Below are 24,975 nucleotides of genomic sequence, written 5' to 3' on the forward strand. Positions count from 1 at the left end.
GAACCCTTGTGATTTTACTATAATAATAAGAACATTACTGTGATGTTAGTTTGTGTTTTTGAAGCATTTCATGAATAGTTTGGTGGAAGTCGGTGTTGAGGACGCCTCGTTGGGTAAAAACTGCAGGGTTGCGACTTTTGAAAATATTTAAAGTTCCAAACTTTCAGTCAACATTTAGAAAGCAATTTTAAAAAGAGTTGGACAAATTATTTTTGGACGAAAACATTTTAGGTAGGGCAGCTTGTTCTAAAGTTCCTTTTTCTGACTTTCAGCAAACTTTTTTTTTAAAAATACATATTGTTCAGTAAAACTCATTCTGTCTTTACCTTTTTGTTTTTAATGTAGATCCTCGGACCTGGATAACATTTTGTTTTGAATAACATTAACCTCATCTGTTGTAGCCAGCCCCAAATCCCGACTGAGCTGTTAACAAAATATATATGTTTTTTTTTTTGCTGCAAGAAATAAGGGCGATTTGGAATCAAATGTGTTTACTGCAGCACTTTTAGCTTAAATAAGGTCTGTTCCTACAGACTGCCAGTGTGTTACTAAGTAAACATACATTTTAGTGTTTGTGTAAGTATGCAAAAATTGAACCCATCAAATGTCTAATGGTGTTTTGATAGCAAGCGGGGTAATGTGGGTCTGTCCTCCTAGGGAAACTTTTTGAAAAAAGAATGGAAATGTGAACATTGCATTTGCTGAGACAAGCATAGCAGCACTTACAGGACCTTTGCTTCAAGCTTTTAGGATGGAGCTAGTTTAGCAGGGGAGCTTTTACCCCACTGTAATGCAGAGGGAAGGGCTTTGTTGTGAACAGTGTGAGCATAGCCTCCTGTCATTATTAAAGGTTAACTGTAAGCACTCGCACAGCTGGACGCACAGATACAGTAACACTGAACATGCAATTTTCTTTTGGTTTGCAACTTTCTTGTTATTAGTATATGAGGGATTGCAGTTGATGGAAAGGTTAAATCGTGACACAAACAGAGAAGAAGAAGAGCGAGGACTTAACATAGAACTGAAGAGATTTAAAAAAAAAAAAAAAGCTGGCAAGCTCTAAAGAAGGACGGACAGAGCAACATCAGCACCAAGCCAAGATCCAGGAAAGCAGCTGCTCTGCCACACAGGAAGACGCGCTGATCAACTTTCCAACAAGACACTAGAAAATTAAGGGGGATAAAACGAGCGACGTGAGCTGAGTTAGGCAGGTGGGGAGCTCCTTGGCAACTCGCCTTACTCGTGCATTACTTAGGGGGAATGCAGATAAGAGAGTGACAAGGAGAGAGGCAAGGGCAAAACACAGTATTATGAAGTGTTTGATGTCAACAGAGGGCCAGCTACCGTCTGCATCAGCCTGAACGTCGGTCAGCAGAGACGACGCCAAACTGCAGCGACGGCTCCTTCCTCCAGCAGCTGGGACTCTCTTCAACGAGCCTTTTGCGCATTTTGCTGAAGTTGTCGTCCACGTTGCCACTGTAGCTCTTTACAAGGTGACACAAAAAAAATAAATAAATAAATATTCGAAGAAATTTACCCGTTTGATGGAACCGCAGCCATCCTTGAAAAATGTCGGTGGATGAGTTCATGTATGACCGCCTGTCTGTTGTCGGGTGTTTTTTTTTTTTTTAAGCAAGAGACAGCCACAAGTCCTGGTGTGTGCTGGGACGACGTGCGAGCATGTGTGACTATGTGTAACAGCGTGTGACCCATCATGCTGAGTTCTCATTAGGAGAAGAGGCAGGGACAGGCTTCAGCGCCACAGTGAGACGCTAGATGTCATTTTAATTCAGTTTCAATGGGACTGATCCCGAGGGGATTCGCAGGAACGCATGTACAAGTGCATGGACTCGGATACTGTACACGGCAGCGGAGAGGCGCAGAACGCCGTCTGAAAGGCCTAACTTTGAGTCGTGCCGACGTGGCATTAAGCAAAAGCGTTCTCGTTTCTGTTTAATGCATCCAAATGCTCTCATTAGGATGCCCTGGGTGTAGCCCCGCAGGAGCAGATGCAGACTATATGTTTTAAAAATGTATTACAATTTTACTTCGTATTTTAACATTTATGTAAACTACTTTTTCGTCTGCCACTCCTGCAGTAGTAGGACTGCAGACAAAATGCTTTTAGTGCTCGTCTGTTTTTTTATTTTTGCTAAACTGCAAATCAATTTTTTGCACTTCAGCAGGTTAGATTAGGCCTGGTTGTCTCAGGCTCATGTGCCTTATTTAGTAAACCTCACTGAAATTACAGCACATAGTGTGCAAACATTTTTATGTTTTCAATGAGAATGTTTCTCAAATGTGCCAGGATTTCAAACTGGCTTGTGTTGAATACTGGTAATGCTTTCAGCATAAAACGAATGTGGCTTTCAGAAGTATGTCCTGCTCTGTTAGATAAAATGAGACCATAGTAAATCCACTTAACCCCTTTTACCAGAATAAGACCGACGTTATCCCTCATATCCTGAAAAGACTGGATGTCTACAGTAACTACTGCTGCATTTCCAGTTTGTCTTTCATTTGCAATACTTTTAAGGAACAGTTGCTATTAAAAATGCACTCCTATTTAAGTCAAAATAACCTCTACGAACAATTACAGTCCATTTCCCATAGTTTTTCCTCTTTCCATTGACGGCTCCAAAGTCTTTCCCTCACCCCAGGTTAAGAGTCAGGGTGTTCTTCCTGTTAAATCCCAATTTTCTATGTCTCACGTTAATAATACGACTCAGTGTGCAAATTTTTATCAACCCAATGCAGAAGGAACTTTGCTGTTCCCTCTGCTTGCCTCAGCACCATGAGGAGCAGAGCTTTCTGCTGCTCTGCTCCCAAACTTTGGAACTTCCTCCCACCAGACATCTGGAGCGTTGATGTTCTTCCCTGTTTAAATCCAGATTACAACCCACCTGTTAGGCTGCTTTCTCCTTCTGATTGTTGTTTTAACTTTCATTTGTAAAGCAACATTTTGTATCATGAATAGGGTTTGTAAATAAACTGCATTGCTATAAAATAATAATAATAGTAATTTAATTTCACTGAAACAGAAACCGTTGTGTTGCAGGATGAGCTGTTTTTTTTTTCCTCAGAACAACCCTTTTCACTGTTAGTGATGTGAGAGCATGAAATTCGAATCGTTCCTCCTGATTCAGATCCAAAGACTTTCCGTTCATGTCTCGCTTAAACGTTTTACAAGAAATATTTTTACAATAACCTCATATGATACAAGCTGTTTGCTGACTTCAGCTGCAGACAAGCTTTCTCCAGAATCACACCAGAGAGCGATAATGTGACCATATTTTATACTCGGTCAGATGCTGAACTGGTGACGCTGATCTAAGTCACCCACATCAAATGTGAGATTGTATGAATCATGAGCGCTGGTAGGTCTGAAGCATGGGAAACTCCGTTCTCCTTCATGTACATCTTTGCCTCGTTGCTGTGTGTACGTACAACGCTCTTAAAAACGGATTTGATTCCTTTCGGATTTAGCATTAAAAATGAAGAGGTTTTTTTTTTTTAAGTCTGAACTGAAATGTATTTAAAAAGCATGACTTTAACCCAGCTTTTCCCATCGTGAAAACCCTTCACGTTGATATCTGACAGTGTATATTGTCCGATAAACATCTTAGGAAGGGATATTACCGTGGACTGCCAAAAAATGCTTCTGAATATGCTGCAATTTTATTAAGAATAGTTTTGAGAGATGTTAGTGTTGAGTATTAAAAACTTACAAGAGAAAGATTTTAGTTAGACTGTTTCTTTGCTGTTTTAATTCACTGTTTAACAACTAGTTGTTTGCATCAAACATTTGAGAGAAAAGTCTTAAACCCATAAATTGGGTTTCCAAAGACTTTTAGAAGCCATAATATTTCAGCTGGTGAAATATTTTACAGATCATCTAAATTATTACCTCTGAATCCGGTGAAGCGTTTTGATGCTTGGAGTTGGGCGAGGCAAAGCAATTTACTTGTGCAGCACAAGGCGATTCAAAGAGTTTTACATGATTAAAGGAAAAAAATAAAACAACAAGCAAAAACATGACATTGCAACTGTAAAGTAAAGGAAATTGATGACAGGTTGAAAAACATACTTCGGTTTCTAGTGTTCCAGTAATTAATCGAATGCACCTCGAAACAAATGGATCTTAACTTTGATTTAAAAGGAACTCAGCGTTTCAGCATTTTTGTAGATTTCTGAAACTTTGCTAAGTTCACTGGAGAAACTAAATGCTGCTTATTTAATGTTTGGGTCCTGTTGAGGCATTTAGACCTTTGATGCTAGAAATGATCTGCAGTCGATAGAAGGCCGGCTTTGTTATCGTCTTTGTGTGTCTCTGGATGATCAGACCTGAGTCTATCACAACACCCCACATCCAGTAAGAAACACAATACATTTCAGGAAGAAATTCATTCAGGTAATAAATTAGTTTTGTGCACAAAGCTCAATGTTTTTGATTCAAATTATTATTACTTTTCTCTGCAATCCTTCTCTGCATTCTTAAGGCATGAAAACGAATCCCCTGGAGTTCATCACAGAGGTAAACAGAAAGAACCAGAGACAGAAAGCCGGGATTTTGAAATGTTTTGTCAAAAAGCAAGAGGGTGAGCTTGATAAGGTCAGAAAGCTCCGTAAAGAAAAAATAGGTTTAAAGAGAAGGGCAAGTGTCTGACAAAATGTGTACTGACGCGGAGAGACAGGCGTAGGAATAGGTGGAGACATGGAGAAGAAGAGAAGAGAAAAGATGAGAAGTGAATGAAGACAGAGAGGAGGCCCTGTCTGTGTCCTAAGAAGATTAGATGGCATGGAGAGAGGGTGGGGTGGGGGCGGGATGTCATGCTAAAGACAGAAAAAAAGAAAAACACACAAACATCTTCGGTTTCGCACAAATAAGTTTCTGGGTGGGAAACAGTTTGAACTCGGTAGCGTCACACAGACCGCACTAATTAAAAACTGAACCTCAAAGGCATCGCTTTCTTCCTTTATTTCTCTGCAAATCACCGGCGTCGAAGTCGGCGAGCGCCGGCCCGGCACGACGAGGGCGGGAGAGGGGACAACATGGCTGCACATCGGCTGCAGCGCTGTGGAATCATCTGGGTGTGAGTCAGACGCCTGCTGCCTCGCTCCCCGGGGAGGGAAAGGTCCGGGGTCATTATGACAAAGAAAGTGAACTCAAACCAGTGCTGAGTCACTTCACATGTCAGAGCAGATACCGTAAGGTTTAATAAGGTGGAAGTGGGGATCACGTTCAGGTGTGAAAGGTGTAAGAAAAAGGAGGGGAAGAATGTGCGTTTTACCCGGCCTTGCTGCAAAATATTCAGAGCCACTGCAGAGACAGTTCAGGGTCTAACTCACCTACTGTGTATGTAAGTGTTAAATTTTGAAGCTTAAGAGGGACGAGTACTTGTTCTGACGCCATCGGGTATCACATATCTTTGGTGTTTTTTTGTGCTTCCTCCTGGTTGAGGATTTATAAACATAAAACCTCAGGGCAGGGCCTCGGCTAACGGTGTACTGGTGCTAAACATCTCTTTAAAAATGCACATACATTTTCGGTGACTGATTTTGCATTGCCTGTTGAAGTATCATGTATTCTGAACAGTTTTGTTTTGTGCCATGAGGGCAAAATTGTCCATCATTTCCTTGGAAATAATAGAAAATGGAAGTAGAAAAAGGGAAAGAGTGAAATGCTGTGAGCCGGGAAAATCGAAGTCATTTCGAGAGACGAACAGGAAAAAAAAAAAAGTAACCTAAAGGGAATTAAGGACACTTATTTAAAAGGAAGGTATTGGTTGTTAGATAAGAAAACACGAACAAGAAGGCAGACAGACATTTTATGAAACATATTGTCCAGATATTTTTTGTTTCTCATTTCTCTGTTACTCCAGAGGAAAGTGGCAAAGAAAAACTGAAATGATAGAGGAGAAAGGATAGAGAGAGCAAGATCCAGACACATTACCAGAAAAGAATCCCCTCAAAAATAAACATTCTTTAAACAACAAAGTGCAAGGATAAAGGGTAAAAATGTTTTCACTATGCGTGTGTTTGTGTCTGTGGTGCTAACGACCTAAATTGCAAGGAAAACAATAAAAATAAAACTATCCTCAGTGCCTAATGGACACTGAGCGTCACCAAAGTTGCAGATTTTTGGTGATGCTGCAAAGAACTAACAGTTGGAAGCTAAAAATTAAAAGAGCTGAAACCTGGGAGAGTTTTAAAGTGGATTATGGTGATTATAATTCATACACATCTGTCTCTCCTTATGTATGCATAATAAATGCATGTATCACGTGGAGACATTTCATTTCATTAACTTAACAAAGTTATTTTGTGATGAGGCTTCCAGAAATCGTCTGCTGCACTCGCAGTTTATGCATCTGTAGTTACTTTTAAGCAGGATAGTCAATAGAATAGAGCAGAATAAAATAAAATAAAATAGAATAGAATACAGCATGCATTTAAACAAAAATGAAAATAGAATTAAAGTAGCTGAGAAAGTTACTCAGAAAAAGAAAAGGAAGAAGACAAGCAATAAGGGATGACCCTGCTACTTTTAAGCATTTAAATATGTTTTAAATCATTTGGTGTGACTTGTGAAATACATATAAGGTCAAATATGCATTAATAGTTCTTAAAATGTCTATGTACTTTGTAATAAATTCACATAAACAAGTCATAAGGAATACAAATCATTTTCACAGGTTTCACTTTAAGGAAAATACGATGGTGCAGAAATGTTAGGCAAGTCCTGCTCACCATTATCAAGTACTTTAAAAATATGTAAATTTAAAAAAGGACTTTTCGTCAGAAGTGAGAGGAAGTGATAAAAATGACTGGTGCTTTTGACTCTGTTGAACATTGAGTAATGCAATGCTGCCCCTCCCCTACCTAATGCGGACAGTCAGCTGAATAAAACAAGGCTTTTACAAAACACTTTTCCCTAATTTATCAAATTAACAAATTGAACTATAAGGCAGCTCTGTTATAAAGCTCCACCTGGTCGGCATGTATGTTGTGGTTTAGTCAAGGTTAAAGTTTGTCATGCAGCGAGAATCTCAGTTTGACCTGCGACCGGTGATTATACATCATGTTCAGTAAAATGGCGCACTGTATACATTAAGGATAAAGGAATACACAGTCTTTTATTTTTAACAATCTTCATTGAACAAAAATGAATGAAGGTGACAAGGAAGTTATATTATATTATATTAAATTATGGAGTTTTAGAGGGAGGTTTTAAGATTTAATTGCCCGACTCTAACTCAACCTCGTGTTTTACCCCTCCAGGATGAACTGAAATGTTTGTTGCACGTTTTCCTGTCCTGCCACGCTCCTTAACTCCAGCTATGTCAGCACGTGGTTCGAGAGGATTAGCATCATGGTGATCCTGCTCAACTGCGTGACGCTTGGCATGTACCAGCCCTGCGAGAACATCGACTGCACCTCGGACCGCTGTCAGATACTCCAGGTGAGGCAGACCTTTGTGTGTGAGTGACGACGTGTAATCACACTGAGGGAGACATAGAACAAAACATCCAATTACAGAAAACGCACTCCGCTTTTTGTTGACATTCTTCAAGCTGTGATGGAAAAACACACTTCAGATAGATTTTTTTTTTCTCCCCTCCTGGAATGTTTATATTTTCTCCATCCTCTGAGGAGGGAATTGGGGCTTTGTTTGTGTTAATAAAGTCTTGCAGAGCGGCATTCTGCATTTTTGTTTTTGTCACCTGTTGAGAGGAGGAAGCACTTTTGAGAGAGTGTTTGTGGAGATTCTCAAATGGCACAAGTGGCATTTGAGAACATTCACTTGAGATCCAGATTTACCTGCAGGCTTTTCCTAATCTAATCTAAGCCATTATAATAAACTCCAAAAGTCTGGTAGCATCTGTGCTGAGTGTTAGCTAATCTAAAGCAACAGATTTCCCCATACTCTGTTTTTTGTTTCAACACCTGACACTTCCTATGCTCCGTGGATCCCAGATATTAACAGCTGTAGTGAAATAATGCAGCTGGCTAACTTCTTAATTATAATCGCACACATAATGGAAAACAGTTAATCTCATTCTCATTTTGGCTTTCCTTTTATATTTGCTTCATTATTGCTTGTTTATATGACGATATGGAAAAATTGTTAATGGCAGTTAAAGTAACCAACAGGTTTCTATTGATTCCTATATGACATATATATATATATATATATATATATATATATATATATATATATATATATATATATATATATATATATATATATATATATAATAGAGTGCATATTCAAAGTTCTGTCATTATTCTTATTTATTTATTTATTTATTTATTTATTTATTTTATTTCTGATATTCTGCCATTGTATCAGTAAGCCATGTTGGGCTTAGGCGGACAATGTGTTATTGCCAGCTGGCGGCGGAATCAGTGTGTACCTCTGGGATTGTAATTGTTTTTCACTGAAGGCTCAATTTCAGTGGCGACACAGACGACCTAATTCTGCCTCAAATGTTTTTTTTTTTTATGGAACTAAAAACCTTTCTGCTGTGACCTGTGTCGAAACAGTATTGTTAGTATATTTAGTTTACTCCTTTTGCTCCCATTCCCCCCTCCACCAAACACTGTGTTCATGTTTTACTCTGTAACAAGCACACTGCCTCCCCAGATGGGGGTCCTGTTCTGATAGCTGCTTAATGGCAACTGGAAGGATTTTTGTGACGGAGCCGAGATAGTAAACACGGCCCTAAAATGTGTCTCTGGCCCTCTGCAAATTCTGTTAGCCCAGCATGAAGAAGTCACATTTAATTCACAAGGTCTTGATTGAGATACGAACAAGTTAAAGTCAAAGACCTCATCTAGCTGAAAGCCTGGTGGAGGTGTAGTCTTCAGTCAATACGCTTAAATAGGACATGGATTGATGGATCAATTTTCATAATTACTGTGAAAATGATTTACTCTGTGTTGGTGCTACAAGAAAGTCAAATGAACTGTGCAAAGCCACTTTGGGATTTGCAGCAAATGAATTGACCCCGACCACCAGGATAAAAGATCCTTCCTGTTTCCCACAGTTTTTATTTGAGTGACTTTTTAAGGAATTTGTGGCAATATAGGTGAAAGATAATGTTTTTCTTCTTTCTTTCTGGCAGTATAAAGTCATTTCTGAAATAGGGGTGAGATTTTTTTCTTGCACACTTTATAATCTTTTTTCTGATCAGTCTGTTTAAGAAGAATTTTTTTTTTTTTTTTTTTATTTCACACCCCCAAGATCACAATAAATCAAACTTTTTCCGCCTCTTTTGTAACATTTTCCCTAAATTATGCAACTGGGGTTATAGACTGCATTCTCCACCACACTTTTCAGAAGATGTGGAGAACTCAAGCAACCAGGTCAAAACAATGATTACATCTTTTTTAATTCTTGAAAATATTTTTTTTTTTTGGAAAATAGAGAAAAATAAAAAGCTATTTAAAAAAAATCTTAAAAATATCTAATTGTAGAGAACAAAATACCAAATTAACATTTCCTACTTAGACGAGAGATTTAAAATTTAATTCAAAGCTTAAGTTTTTCTCCAAATTGTTATTTTTTTTTTTTTACTCTGATTACAATTACTGCATTTTAAGATGCATTAACTTTTCAAATGCCATTTATCTTCTGATTGGATAACTTTTCCAGATATTTCTTTTCTTGCCCTATATCCCTGTTAGTATTAAGTGAACGTTTATCCTCCGGGTACCTCTGGTAATTTTGTCAGGATCACATCAAGTAAGACACACACAACATCATTTTTAAATCATTCACCATCACAATCTTGATGACCCACTTACTACGTCCTTTCCTCTTGGCAAATAAGTGGCACAATGACGGCATATAAAGCAGCTTCCACACCAGCTCATACATCAAATCATGAAAGGATCCATCGCAAGACGCCCTCAACCTCTTTACAAATCATGCAGATGATGGAACCTGATAGGGTGACTGAAGGGAACGCCGGCGCCGGTGACAAATAACTATGATGAATTCATTCCCCTTCCTCTCAAAGCAGCAAGGGACGGGAATCTGACTGTTGCATCCACTGTCAGATTACATATGAAGTGTGCAGGCTGCATTATTTATCACAACATCGTTTAAACAGCATGTAGGCCAGACTTCTCGCCTTCCCGATAGGATTCTGCCAGGTCCGAATTACGGCTTGATAATGAGATAATCCATCTCATTGTCTTTTTTTTTTTTTTTCAGCTGTGTTTGCACGCTTGCTTGCCCCCCGTGCAGAAAATTTGTGCTGGCTTGTATTTGAACTTTAATAAATCCTAAATCTGTATGTCATTCTTACTTGCATGGAAAGGAGCTTATTTACTGTGTGTTCCTCCACAAGAAAAAGGATTTTTCAAAAGTTGCACTGTGGATAAATGCTGAGAATTTAAGTTTGTTTACAGAAGCAAACTTTTCTTTTCTTTTTTTTTCCTTTTCTTTTGCTGTTTATCATTACAGAATGGATATGAGTGTCAATGTATGTTCCTCTTTTCTAGCCTTTTTCAACTGCATGTCTCACACCAACTAAAACAGCACTTCATTAAAATCTTCGGAAATTTGATTTCTTTGCGCAGTCTTGCCAAATATATCATCGATTTATATGCTTTATGTGTCAAACTTGAGGCTCGTGGGCCAAATGTGGCCCGCTGTAGCTTCTTATGTGGCCCTATAGATTCCAGACTAAACACTAAGTGTGATTAAATATTATATAACTCAATCAAATCAATGCAGTTTTTATCAGTTTACTGCAAAATTATATCAATCAGTCCCTCCAGTTTCTTGAGAATTATTGTGGAAATTTATGCAAAATCAGCAAATCCCTGCACTTTTTTTGCGCCAATACATAATTGGGAGTTTATTGCAGATTTTTCTCAAAAATTGTCAAAAACTTTCTTACCTGTACTAAGCAGCTGCCTCAGCTTTAACTGATGTCAGATTATAGTCCATGATCTAAACAGCGAGTAATAAAAAGTCGCAATTACCATCATAAATAAGCGCAAATATTTACAAATTTGTTCCACAAACACTTTGATTTTTATTGCAAAAAAAATCACAAAAAGAATCAAGAAATCTTGGAGGAACTGAAAAGATGTTCAATAATATTATTTAATTTTAAGGATTCATTGATCCTTAAAAAAAAATAATTGATATGTTAACAATTTGTGAACAAGTTTTGTGAATACATTCTGGCACAACTGGCCCTTTAAGAGCATTCATGGTCTGGATTTGGCCCCAAACCCAAATGAGCTTGACATCCCTGCTTTATAGAGTCAAAATGTTTCCTCACAGTTTGCACAAAACTTCCACCGGACAGTCATAAAAGTTAATTGTCTATAGGTAGCAGCAGATCCAGGTCCTGCAGCATAGCACGACTTGGTAGCAGCAGTGGGATTGTATCCATAATGTATGGTCGTCACACAGCAGCGTGACTGGTCATCCAAGAATCTGAAGTGGAACTGGACACAATATGCCAAGAATGCAACCTGTGAGTGGGAAGTTCTCCATGTAATTTGCTGCAACACCTTTGCAGCACCGGTCCTATGCTCACGGCGTTTTTCCACTGCTCTGGCTGTAACAAAACGAATCTCGTGGAGTAGCTGCCACTGGCAGTCCGCAGTCTTCACGTCAGTAAACTCAGTGATCAGGCCCCCTTGCTCTTAGTGATCCGTGTATTCATTTGACGCATCAGACTCCCGAAAGCAAAACCATCTTCAAATTTAAGGAGACTGGAGACAGCGTCAAGATTTTAACCTGCAATTTAATTGCAAAATATTTTTGTCGTGCAAAATAAGTTGTGGGATTAACCCTGAATGAGGAATGGGGAAGATAAAGAGGAGAAGAGGAGAGGAGGGGGTCGTACCTTATCAAAAAAATGTTATCAGGACAAGATGATCTGCAAAAAAACTGATTTTTTTTTTCTTTCTAGTGCGCATGGTCCTATTGTGCACCACTCTACAGTCAGCCGATATCAGTAAATTGTGAGGAAACAACTTACTAGGTTACCTGTGTTGTCAACATTGTGGTTGGACAATCAGTAACAAAACTATTGGAGTACTGTGGTCCCTGGATGCCTGTATTGGCTCTGTGCAGAGAGGGTATTAACTGGCTTTTGATAAAATAATAGGCAGTAAGAGATGAAAAGGAGCATCCAAGATCTGGAAAAATAGCTGAGTTTAGTTTCCAAAATGATATATGGTGCATGTGTGACCACAGAGCAGCAAACTTTCATATGTACTATTGATCCAGAGCTGCTGTGTACATGGATTTTTGTGAGTCATGTGCTGCCATCAAGTTAAGTTCTTATGTGGTCACACAGTTATTACAGTGAGGATTTATACATCCTAAAGAGGCAAATCAAAGAATGGCTGAAATGTTGTGTTCAAAAAGGAAGAACTGTGTTATATTCCTGTTTTTACAAAACTCTGAAATCTCTCTGCTTCCCCTCTTAGTGATATTGATTTTAGATAAAAAAAAATAAAAATCTGCTTTTGTCAATCCTAGTTGTACAATGAAGACAATGAAAATAACATCCTTTGCACTTTTTGACTACTATCTGATGAACGAAATGAACAAATTGAAGACCTGTGTTTGATAAACACTAAAAGGCAAACATATTCTCAACAGTTTATTTTACATATTTTGTTTATTTATGGTCATATTTGGACTATAAAAATACCACATTCCCTCTAATGTAGCTTTTGAAAACGATCTCATTTGAGACACACTGCATGCATTTCTCTCGGTATGGATGGCTGACAAATTGCTTTTCACCAAGCAGCAATGGGTCCATTTGAATGTTCAGGCCTTGAGAAACACTTTGTCAAGAGGTACTAGTTTGAATAATGCTGTGCAGGAATATGTAACAAGGCAGTAAATGCAGTCATTCAGCCCAGGGCAAAGCGCATGGAAGATTCTGTTCCATAAATACAATGGGCTCTTAAGCCAGTCATCTGAGCATAATAATGCATCCTGGACAACACAGGGATAGGCTCACTTCTGTCTCAGTTTATCTTTTTCCCTCTTCATCTTTCTTTTTTTGTCGTTTGGTTTGTATTCCTCTGTTTTTTTCATTTTTACTTAGTAATTTGGATCAGGTCAAACAGAAAACTCAGATCTCATTGTTTTTCTTTAGGATGCTAATCATAATCTCATTGATGGTTGGCATAAAAAAAAAGTAGCCACTCAGATAACGTTTTCCATATCCAACAAAGGAGAAGCAGAGCGAGCCATCAGGACACAAACCTAGTTCTTCTTATTATTGAATGAACATCTGTGGTGATTAATGGAGCGGTTCTTCTGGAAAGAAAAAAAAAAACCTATCTGACAGCTTCTGAGAAACTGGTCCACTTAAAGTTGTGAATGTACCATTGAAAAGCGCAAGATGAGCAATAATAGGTTGTTTTAAAGAGTTTAGGCTGATATAAAATGGAAGAAAAAATTATCAGCATCTTGAATCATGTGAGAATTCTGGTTTTTACTGATAGCTTGAGCTAAGTGACATTAAACTTTCATTTAGAGTGTTTTGAATAAGATCAAAATCTCAGTGTGGTCTTGCTTCACTTGCCTCATTGTTTACATTTCTTTTTGCAGGCCTTCGATGCATTTATCTACATCTTCTTTGCATTGGAGATGGTGGTAAAGATGGTGGCTCTGGGGATCTTTGGCCGTCGCTGTTACTTGGGAGACACCTGGAACAGGCTGGATTTTTTCATCGTCATGGCTGGGTGAGCAAGTGTTTCAGAAAGCAAGAATCACATTCGTAGCTTCTAAAAAAGAAATAAAAAAAAAAGGCCTAACAGTGAGTCTGTTAGACTCAACACCTTCCCCAATTATATCTTTGTCCAGAGTGTCATTATCACGCTATTATCCATCCATCTACTCGTCCATACCTGTTTCATTAATGCATGCAGGTTGTTAAGACTAATCCAAGATGACACAGAACTTGAAACAGCACACAGTGTAATTATATTATGTTATTGTTATAGCTGACTTAACTTGTTTGATTCAAATTCTGCAGTAACCCATTTACATTTACAATAGGTAACCATCTGCTATTTGTTGCTTTCCATATAGTGCCATACGACAGTATTCTTGGGTTGTTTTTTGTGACTTGAAAATAAAAAGTTGTGCATAGTTGTAAAATATAAGGAAACAACAGTGTTTATGGAAGTTCTTACAAATAATTCAACCCTCTTTACTCTAATACCCCTAAAATAATAATGAAAAAAAAAAAGTTATAGTAGTCCAGTGTGTTTCACTTCATTTGTTATTTGTTTCACTTGTCTAGATTAATGACAAGTTGTCATAATGAAGACATTTCGAATAATGTCAACTTTGTATTAAAAGTGTCATTATTTACCGAATGACGCTTTATGACAACAGTCATAACTATTCATGAAGGCTTATTCATGTTCATGACAGGTGTTATGTCGTGTTTATGACAGTGTCATGACAGTCTTATTCAACCCCCTTCAAATAAAGTGTTACCCAACTCTTTTGCACAACCGAACGCAGCTCTATAAGCAATTTTACATTTCCCTCGATCTCCTCATAAAGTTTGAGTTTGGGTTGCTTTAGATGCTTGATATTTTCTCTTTAATTGGTGAAGAAATTATCTTGACCCCTCTTTGGTAATTTCTCCCAGACTCTCTGAACTGAATGGCCTAAATTGCTCTCTTCAAGTGAGCAACTCACTGCCCAGTGAACTAACCCGTCAGTGCCTTAATAATACATTTCATTCCTATGTTTTACAATCAAGACCTGATTGCCTTTTCACAAGACTTGGGCATTTGTATACATATAAGTTTGATAATTTTGGCTCTGTTGTGGAAAAAGGTACCAATAACTCATTCGTTATAGGGCAAAAATTGTCACAAAATGACTAAATGTAAGAAAAAAAACCCCCAAAAAACTACAATACTGCTTACACACTTCGCTTCTATTACGACACACAGTGTCACTGTACAGAAAAGCACTCACGTCCATAGTCATACCATGTTTTTCATGAGATTAACATGTTCTTCCCAATAGCTAATTGCTGTTTCCATGGGAGACCGATGCATGGAGTCACACACAGAGAAAACACATCTGCTCAAACACCTGCTTTGATCCAAGTGCAATGAGACGCTCAGACATGGGTAATAAAGCAAGTCTGGGTAGGTGTGTATATTAGTCATGATGCAGAACATCAATCTGTTGGCACGGTAGAGTGGGACTGCAGAGACACGCCCTGCCTGAGCCCGTCATAAAATAAATCTCTTTAGATTATTTGGTATGCATGTTTATAGACGGAGGGTTACAGTGTTTGGGGTTAGATTTTGGTTAAGGTTTAGTATTTTCTAAGCCTTTAAGGTGTGTTTTTTTTTCTGTACGTGTGAGAAAGACAAAGAGATTTAGATTGGAAGGGTGCCTGGTATATTTGCAGAAAAACAACAACAGAGCTCCAGACTTACCAGGGTAGCTGGAGGGACATTCATCTTCATTTGACCTGAATCACTTTATCCCCAGTGAATGTGCAGAGACTCTCACCGACTGTGTGCTTTTAAGGCTTTGCATTGGCATCAAAAGTTTAGAACTGCAGAGTCTAGATATGGATTTGTGTGAACACCTCTCATCTTTGTTTTTATTCTGAATAACTGTAGATTAGCGCAGAGCCTGAGCTAATTTTAGAGAGCATGTCCAGCTTTTCCAGACCCAAGCGCAGCCGACATTCTGTTATGAGCTCCATGTCGTTTTCTTCTCTCTCTTTCTCCCATAGGCATCACCTCACTATTTCATAGTCCTTCTGCAAGCCTTTCTTTCTGTCTATCTGACTCATCATCTCCACTCCAGACAATATGCAGCCTGTCACCCAAATTGACATGTGTAGTCTCGTGTTACCTTTTTTCGCATCACCCAAATCCACTGCACAAATCCTACTCTTTCCTGTCTCTGCTGTATGAAAAAACACAAACTGAATCTTTTTTTTTTTTTTTTTTTAAATATGCTGCTGAGATCATTCTTTACTCAATTTCTGCATCACCCTTTATGGTTTGTATTCCTGGCTGAAACAAGGGGAAACAAATATAGAAAGTAAAAAAAATCAACAAAACACAATTTGGATTTAGGTGCAACCAGTTGTATGTCTTCATTTATCTTTTTGAAAAAAAAAAAAAACTTAGAAGGTGAATACAGTTATAGTAGAAGAGTGATTTTAATGACCCAGATAGGCAGGTTTTTTTGTTATTATTATTATTATTATTATTATTATTATTATTATTATTATTATTATTATTATTATGTTAGTCAGTGGTTAAGACTCAAGTTTCAGAGTAAGTTGCACTGATGTTGCAAGACTACAGACTTGACTTATGTAAGATCAACATTGACCATATTACAAGTATGTAATACAAAACCTTCCCTGATGTCATTTAAAAAATGACTAGAATATTTTTCAATAGTACTGCATAGGTAACAAACTAATTTTGTGGATCTGAATGGAATTTAAAAGAAATCAAAATCAAAGGACACCCCTTCCATGTAATAAACAGTTTAAACTAAAAAACATTCTTTTCCCCATAGGAAGAAGGAAATGATAAAAAGGAAGAAGGAAATGATAAAATATCACAAATTTGGAAGTAAATACAACACATTTTTGCATCTTTATTACCAAATCTTTTCAGCGTATTTTATGTAAAAGTCGTCTTTTTAAATCTGTCTTTTTTTGCCCTCAATCTCCTCTAAATCCTTGTTTGTGAAGCAGCACACACACTCAAACACACACACACACACACGCACGCACGCACGCACGCACACACACACACACACACACACACACACTACGCCTGTCACATAAAAGCAAAGTGGGGATAAGGGTATCACAAAAAAAGCAACGTGAGAAAAAGAGAACAATCATGAAAAGGACATTTGGGGCAGTCCACTAATTACCTTTCCAAGCAAACCGATGTGATTGATGTGCATCGGGGAAGACTACCTAATAGAACAGACACATATAAACACACAATGCATTGGAAAGATAAAAAGATTACCATCAATCATACGCACCTAGCATCCAAGTGTTTGAACTATTTGAGCAAACCAGGCCGATCAGCGAAAAGCTGGATGTGCACCGGCATGAGAACGAGATGATGAAAAAATATCATAATCACATTTTTTTTCTGTGTGTGTGTGAACAGTTACATCGCTATTATTTAACTAAATTACTCATTAGGTTTGGAAACACTTTGCATTCATTGTACTAATGAGTATTAGAGAATGATTAATGATGCACACCCCTAAATGACGTCACAAGAAAGGCATTGATCAAGCGTAGTTGTGCATAACCTACAAACATTTCCACAGGCCTGCACATGCTGGTCCATCTGACTTCTAAACACTGCCATTTGACACCATAATTGGATTTTGTCGCATAAAATGCTTTAAGGTTCATTGAGTCTTGTGTGCAATGCACAGTTTTTCTTTCTTTGCTGTTGTAAAATACAACAATTTGTGTCAAAGAAAGATTTCTCCAAGACACAAAAGCATAATATTTATTAGTTTATAGCTGTATCATTGTAGTGCATCACATCATAATGTATATAAGTATTAAAAACTAGCACAATGTATTTTATATTTACCATAGACATTTATTTTCCAAGATAATACATACACTATTTTGATGTATTGCAAGACTTCACATCACATCACACGCATGTGACCTTAATTAAATTTATTGGTGAGACTTAGTCTTTAAAAATGGTGATGGTGAAATTGCCTAGGATGGGTTTAAAGCTATAATATGTCACTTTTATTTTATTTTTTTTAAATCTGCGTTTTAAACATTTGTTGTGACAGCATAAGACAGATAATGTGTGAGGAAAAGAAATCAAGCTCCTCTGACTTCTCCCAGCGCTCCCAGTACTGACTACAAAAATACACAACTTGGTCAGAAACAACCAACCAATGCCAGGAGGAGGGTCTAAGCGCTGTCAAGCATCATGTACGCAAGGATGATTGACAGCATTAAGATCTTTTTCCTGCCTCTGATTGGTTGTTTTTGAACGAGAGCAGCACATTTCTTCAGATCGCTGTTGCAGCTCATGGACAAGATGGATTTTTCTCACAGATTATCTATATAACTGTCACCATGTTAGATATGGTGACAGTTTTGACAAATATGTAAAAAAAAAAGTATTTTTTTCATAAACGTTACATTAATAGGACCCCTATATGTAGCTGAAAAGAAGTCTGACCACCAAAACAACGGCTGTGCCTTTCTTTACACTTTGACATTTTCATCAGGTGTGGCATTTCTACTCCATTGAATGAAGCGGGGAAAGAAAATTAGTCTGTTGCACTTCTACATCTCTTCAAGAAATGTATTCTTCAAACGCAGGCCGCAGGAGCTTCAGGGACAGGAGGAACCGAACTATTGATGCAAGCAGAGGGAGAAAATATTTCACTGCAGCATTTTTAGCTTGCTCTGCCATATGCATAAAGGGTTGTTAAACCAAGTAATCCTTTCTTAAGTGACTATGAAGGGCAAATAGAAAGTACTTCCCTGTGGGATCAATAAAGTATCATAATATTGTAAATGACATGGCTCCGAACACTGTCCATGTGACAGACAGAGAGATTGATTTGTTTCTTTGAGGCCTGAATATAAGATTTGGGTGTTATCTTATGACAGCGATGCGGCTGTTAGTTTCATGCTGTCCTGCCAATGTTATAACCACCAGCAAATTACATCTGCATACAAAAAAAGAAAAAAAAAAAACAAAAAAAACATCCCATTTGCAGAGAAATTGAAACTTGTTCTCAAACAACGAACTTCCTCATTCACTTAAACCATATCTGCAACCGACGATTAAGAGCCATGTAGCAGTTTTCGCCACGTTTTTAGGGAGACTCGCCGCTTTCACGGGCACATATACAGTATATTTCACCGTGACTGCTCTCGTGTGAAAGTGGTTTGAGTTTGGGGGCACAAACAGCTTAGCCATGCAGTGAAAATGACTTGCTAACAGATGCCAGGCTCTGACTGAGACACAACATCCTGCAGGCGACACTTAGAAGAAAATGAATCCATATTTCTGCCTTTTCTTCCCGTATCTCTTTCATGTCATTCTTCAGCTCTGTGCTTTGTAACTTTATGCCCCTCTTCCTTGAGTCTTGCACCTTTCCGTGGAGCATCTTTTTTGATGCAGCTGAGGCTCTGGCAGCTCCAGGTGACGGGGTGGAAATCAGAATTCGTACCGGCCATTCAAAAATGTCACAAGCCATCATTTCTTCTGTTCACACTCTTGTGTAATATGGTTTGTGTTATTTCAGCAAAACTAACTAAAAATTAAATAATAAGGACATCATTAAAAGTGCGCAGTTTATGACGGCGTGTTTAATAACACAGTTGTTTTGTAGCAAGAAGGTTTCTGGACCTCTGGAACTCCAAGAAACACGACTGTGAAGTTAATCGATCTCTCTAATTTACTCTTAGGTTTGATTGACTCTGAAGACGGTTGCTGCAGATGTTAATATATATATATATATATAAGAAAAACTGCATACAGTTCTCTGTAAATGTGCATTCTGCTTTGGAGCGCATCTTGACTGAGGGAGGAGATGACCTTTGCTCTCCTTGTCTGTTTTTTTATGACTGGCTGATGAGTGATTGATGTGGACAAAACGTCCCAAAAGAGTTGTTCTGATGCTTTAAAAACTAAGTGCTATGGTTTGATTGCTGTAATCGTTAATGATTCGTGTCATAATGGGTACGTTGTGTTCAGGTCAGTACCTGTGAAGTCATATTAAGCACCAGCTGAGCAGAGGAGGCGGGGCGGGGTGGGGGGGATTCAGAATGCAGCTCAGGCACATTACTGCTTTCAGCAGATCTGTTGTAGAAATCCAAACGCTTTCTGAGTTGCCAGTAGCGTATAATTTGATTGCATTTACTCAACACTTCCTAAATTTACGTGCATTTTGCCAAGAGTGGGTGGCGATTTCCAGCCCCTGTCAAACACGGGTGGAAGCCAACACTTATATACTTCAAAAACATTTGAGTGGATTGTGACACTTGATATATTTTGAATAAAAAAAAGGAGAAACTGATGTTTGTTTCTTTTAATGTCTTTGAATCCAGGATGGTGGAGTACTCCCTGGACCTGCAAAACATCAACTTGTCGGCCATTCGCACGGTTCGGGTTCTTCGGCCCCTGAAAGCCATCAACAGAGTCCCAAGTGAGAAAAGCTTAAGTATTTTATTTTTCCTTTTAACTGGAGATTGTATGCATTGTGAGTATGTCTTTGTATTTATGATTTGAAGTTGACCTGTGCTTCAATCTGCAGCTTGAGCTTTTTTTCCCTTTTTTTTTTTTTTTTTGAGCTTCTCTGTGTCGTCACATCTGTCTGTCAGTTTGCATCGAGTTGAAATGCAGTTGCATGAAAATTCATGTAGATGAATTTCATTTTTCCTGCATCTCTGGGAGTTGTTTTTTTTTTCCCATCCTTATACCACAATTTCCCAGTGGGGATGATTAAACTTTCATCTAATGCTTCATAACAAAGTCAGCTCAAACCTTGAGTCACGGCCTTATCTAATTTACAAACCACACATTAATGCTGCTTCAGTGATCAGTGTGTGACCATAAACCCAGTCTCCTCATCTAATACTCCGTTCTCCAGCAAGGTTTTCCAGATCCTATCGATTTATTTGTACGGCTGCCATAATTGGCAGCTTGTCGTCATAATAATTAGCAATTAGCCTGAACCAGCAAGGCCTGGAGTCATGTCATTGCTGTACATTTGTGTAGAAAGTTGAAAATAGATGAAAGCTGTTTGAATATTTGAGTATTGAAAAAAAATATGTGTGAAACACTTACTTTTGTCCACTATATGTTTTATATAGATTTTTATTTTTATTTTTATGGTTTGTATGTTTAGTAGGATTTCAAAGAAAAAAATCTAAAATGACCCATGCTGCCCCAGAAGGCTGCAGTGCTTGGCTTAACACATGAAACAGGAAAGGAAGAATGTCCTGAGCACAACTAATCTTCCCCATAGTATCCCAATCAATCTATCGCATCCTGAATTGAGTTCTGCACATATGGCAAAAAACAACAACAACAACAAAAAAAAAAAACTGCCTGATAATAGAATCAATATCTGCAGTTCTGTTAGCTACTTAGACCGACTTGCCAGGTTTTATGTCTGTAAGATCTCAACAAAGACGCTTTACCGGACTATTCATTACATTCCCCTTCTTCCTCTATGACACTGTCTGTCACTTTCTCTGTCATTGTCTTCACAATAGCAGAAAAAAGTGAGAATGTTGGAGAAAAAAACTTTAATTACACTCTTAGGGTAGTGATGGTGGAGTGCAAAGTATGAGTGAGGAAAAACAAAATACATTGTTCTGTCTGTTGTACTGCTTCAAAATCAACATTTTGTCAAGTCTGCAACAGACTTATAAATGTAAAAAGCTCTGCTCTGAAAAGTTCTCTAAAACTCATATTTTTTTTTACGCCTAAAGTACCAGTACAGGTTTTCATGCGGATGCAAACTGTGAATGCGTCAATGATGTTTTGTTTTGCAAAAATGTCCATTCTAATTTGGCGAGTGGCTTTAGCGAGGTAAACACATACATTGTCTTCTTGTTTTACTTGGCATATTCTGACGAGCAAGCCGTCCTTCCGTCGAAGCTATAAAAGAGGAACCTGCTCGGTCAAATACTTGGTACACCGGCAGCACTTAGGGAAATGGTTCGGAAAATGTATGAAGACGAGTTCGTACGGCGCTTTGGAGAAAAGTGGACTGGTTGCAAGCAAATTTGCCCTTCTGCTGACGATTGTGTTTCCCTCCTTGCCTGTGCAGATATACGGGTTTATCTTTGCATACGTAGCTCATAGGCAGCTCTAACATTAAGATACTGTTTATCTATCTTTTGTAGACTGTTGCACAAGGGCCTTTATATGCATCTACTTTGTATTGATGTGCAACGTATGCATACTTCTGTGCATAATTAGTGTGTGCAACTCCTACTCTGTGTTGAGAATGTCTGAAGTGAAGAACCAAGGGGATAAAGCTATTTGTTCTTTCTTCAGCTGGATTGCTACTTTGCCCACAGGTACAAAGGCAGCATGAGCACTCCCTGACCCCTCACACACCTCAATTTGTAACCCTCCTACAAGGAGCAGATAATAGCAGTGTGTGGCATACGTGAATGCGTGCTGTTGTGTTAAACTTTGTTTTTGAGGAAATTGGTGTGATGGAAAAGGGGTGCTAGACAGAACTGTTGGGGGGGCAACAAATACCACAGAAACTGAAAGGAGGGGAAGAAAAGGGAAGAGAGGATTTTCTTTTCCTTTGGTGAAAGGCTCAGGCAGGGAGCCAAAAAATGTGTTAACAGTGTGGTGCAAGCTGAGGCATCCATCTTTATATGAGAACAGCAGCAGCTGACAAACAAATAATAAAAATAAAAAAAATCGGTGAAAAGGCTAGAAATGAAGACAGGTAGACGAGGATGGAGGAGGGTAGATATATTTTTTAGTGCCACCGTAAAAAAGAGAAAATATTGATAATAAAAGTTAACATTTTTCCGCCATAAGATGTGCTTTGTTTGTATTCTCCATTTTATGATTTGTCTTCATTCGGTTCCTCCTTCTTTTCCTTGTTACTGAGTTCGCACACCATATTTTTTTGGCAGATTGTCTCCCTCTCTACCCCTTTGTTTCCCTCAATCCATCTCTTCCTCTCTCCAGCCAATTAGGCCTAATGGAGCAGTGGCCTAATGACAAGAACCCTGGGGAACAAATACATTTAGACTCGCCTCCAGCCATCAGCACGATAGCAGTGTTACTGCTTCCCATTTAAAGTTGACGAAACAAATCAGCCAGAGATGACAAACCGGTTCAGATTAATTGTCCAACATAAAATCCAAAGGTTAATTGAAATATATTTGAGGAACTATTTTAGCATACAAACAATCTGCACGAGAATCATTGATATTTCCTCGATTTCCAATAAATTTGGATTTTCCGAAGCCTGTTGTGATTTCTACTTCAGTCCAGAGGTGGATCCTCCCCAGTCCCAACACAAACAGATGTACACTGACAATGAAAAGATAGAAGGGTAATGATTTTATGCACCAAGATTTTTCAAAATACTTCTTTTCTGGAAAGCAGTAGAGAAAGTAAGTCCAAAAAAGATTTTTTTTTCTTGTTTTTTGTTTTGTTTGTATTTCTTTCTGATTCACGTAAAGCACTTTGTGCTGCCTTGTTGCAGAAAATGCGCTGTATGAATAAAATCACCTTCCCTTACCTTGATTGATCAGATTTCTAAAAATTGAAATGAGTCCATGACTTTGTGTTTCCCTGGAGCATAAACGGCACACAGTATTCTCCTTCAAATATCCACTCTTAAAAAATCGGAAACTCAAGGAAATATACAATTTTCTTAAGGTGGTTGCATAAAGACGCTCAAAGTCCTCAATGCAGTTATTCCTAGTTCAATTTTCTCTCTGCCTTTACACACACACACACACACCCACACACACACACACACACACATATATATATATATATCAGGATAACAACTATTGCTTGAAAATTATCTTGCCACCACACACTGTGAACAAGGTTGTGAGAGAGAAGCTTACAGTCAGCAAAAAAAGAAAGAAACATAAACTTAAATAAGGCACTAAAAATGTTGGCTTGTGTTGGTAAATGCTTTTTTACTTAGTAACTGCCAGGGGTTGTACTTTTCTTCGTATTGGTAAAATTGTAAAGTTATTAGGGAATAAAAAAAATAAAAAAAACTTCATATACCTGCTTGTGCAGTGTCATGGGGAACTGGTGCCTTTCTCCAGCGATTTTTGGGCAAGAGGCAGGGATACATCCTCGACAGGTCACCAGTCTATCACAGGTTAACACAGAGACAAAAAGGAGAAACAGCACTGGATACACACTCTCATACATATGGGCAATTTAGAGTAATCAATTAACCGAACAGCTGTTTCTGGATAATGGGAGAAAGCCGGAGTACCCAGAGGAAACCCAGACATGCATGGCGAAAAGATGCAAACTCCATACAGAATCCTTGGATTTGAACCAAGGGCCTTCTTGCTGCGAGCCAGCGGTGCTACAAGCTGTGCATTTGAAAATCAGGGAGCCTTTCTCAAGGAATGTTAAGATTTTCAAAAAGACAACCTCTGTGTTTACATTGCTCTGTGACTGAATAAGCTACAGGTATTTCCCACTTCTGCAAATATAATTACCTTCTCCTTCTGGCTCCTCTGTCTCTTTCCTTCCCACAGCTTTTTTTTCCCTCTGTCACTCTGTCTGATAGCAGCTTACATGTGCTGTTGAGACACATTAACCGACCGCTGAGCTGTTTCTCGTGAATTAAAGCTCAGAGAAACAACACACACTTTTGATGAGTGGATGGTACACTTTCACGGTAACGCCGTCTCTGTGCAGTGATCTCATCAGAGGGGTCTCACCTCACTCGCTCATTAGACCAATCAGTTGTCATTATGCTCTTCTAATCACAGTATCAGTTCAGTATGTCATCACAGTGATACAGGCTCATCAACAGGGGACAAGGTCATCATTATTCGACAGGGGACACACTCGCATTTCTGCAATTAGGCCTCATCTCATCATGACTGTGACCTCATGTAGTCTGGAAATGCATCAGTGTCGCTGATGTTTCATTTGATCTTTGAATGAGCTCATTTCAAGCTGCTGCCAAAGATATATTTGTTTTTCTTGGTGTTTTATTTTCTCTATTTATGTGGAGATTTTCTGCAGTTTTGATTTGTGCGATGTCAAATCTCAGCTGCTGGTTAAAAATTAATTCGAATTTTCTCGCGCATAATTAAATCAAAAGCTTTCGGAATCCCTTTCAGCTTTCAGACCTCTGCTGAATCGGAAAGCAATCGAGAAGACAAAAAAAAAAAAAACGGCCAAGCAGTTTAGAAACTAAACCGA

The 24,975-nt window shown here is 38.4% G+C and overlaps 1 protein-coding gene across 1 annotated transcript in view; it reads left to right on the top strand.

Moving 5' to 3' along the window:
• The first annotated feature begins 7,101 nt into the window (after positions 1-7,101).
• cacna1ia (calcium voltage-gated channel subunit alpha1 Ia) overlaps positions 7,102-24,975 on the top strand; it is a 79,283-nt gene continuing 61,409 nt past the window's right edge. Inside the window, exons 1-3 of the mRNA XM_088007885.1 lie at positions 7,102-7,462; positions 13,607-13,740; positions 20,130-20,227. Of these exons, the coding sequence (XP_087864011.1) occupies positions 7,373-7,462; positions 13,607-13,740; positions 20,130-20,227 (322 nt within the window). The 5' untranslated portion in view covers positions 7,102-7,372. The remainder of the gene's footprint in view (positions 7,463-13,606; positions 13,741-20,129; positions 20,228-24,975) is intronic.

The sequence above is a fragment of the Poecilia mexicana genome, unplaced genomic scaffold, assembly GCF_051168715.1.
Source record: "Poecilia mexicana isolate PSO_F unplaced genomic scaffold, ASM5116871v1 scaffold_8, whole genome shotgun sequence".
NCBI lineage: Eukaryota > Metazoa > Chordata > Actinopteri > Cyprinodontiformes > Poeciliidae > Poecilia > Poecilia mexicana.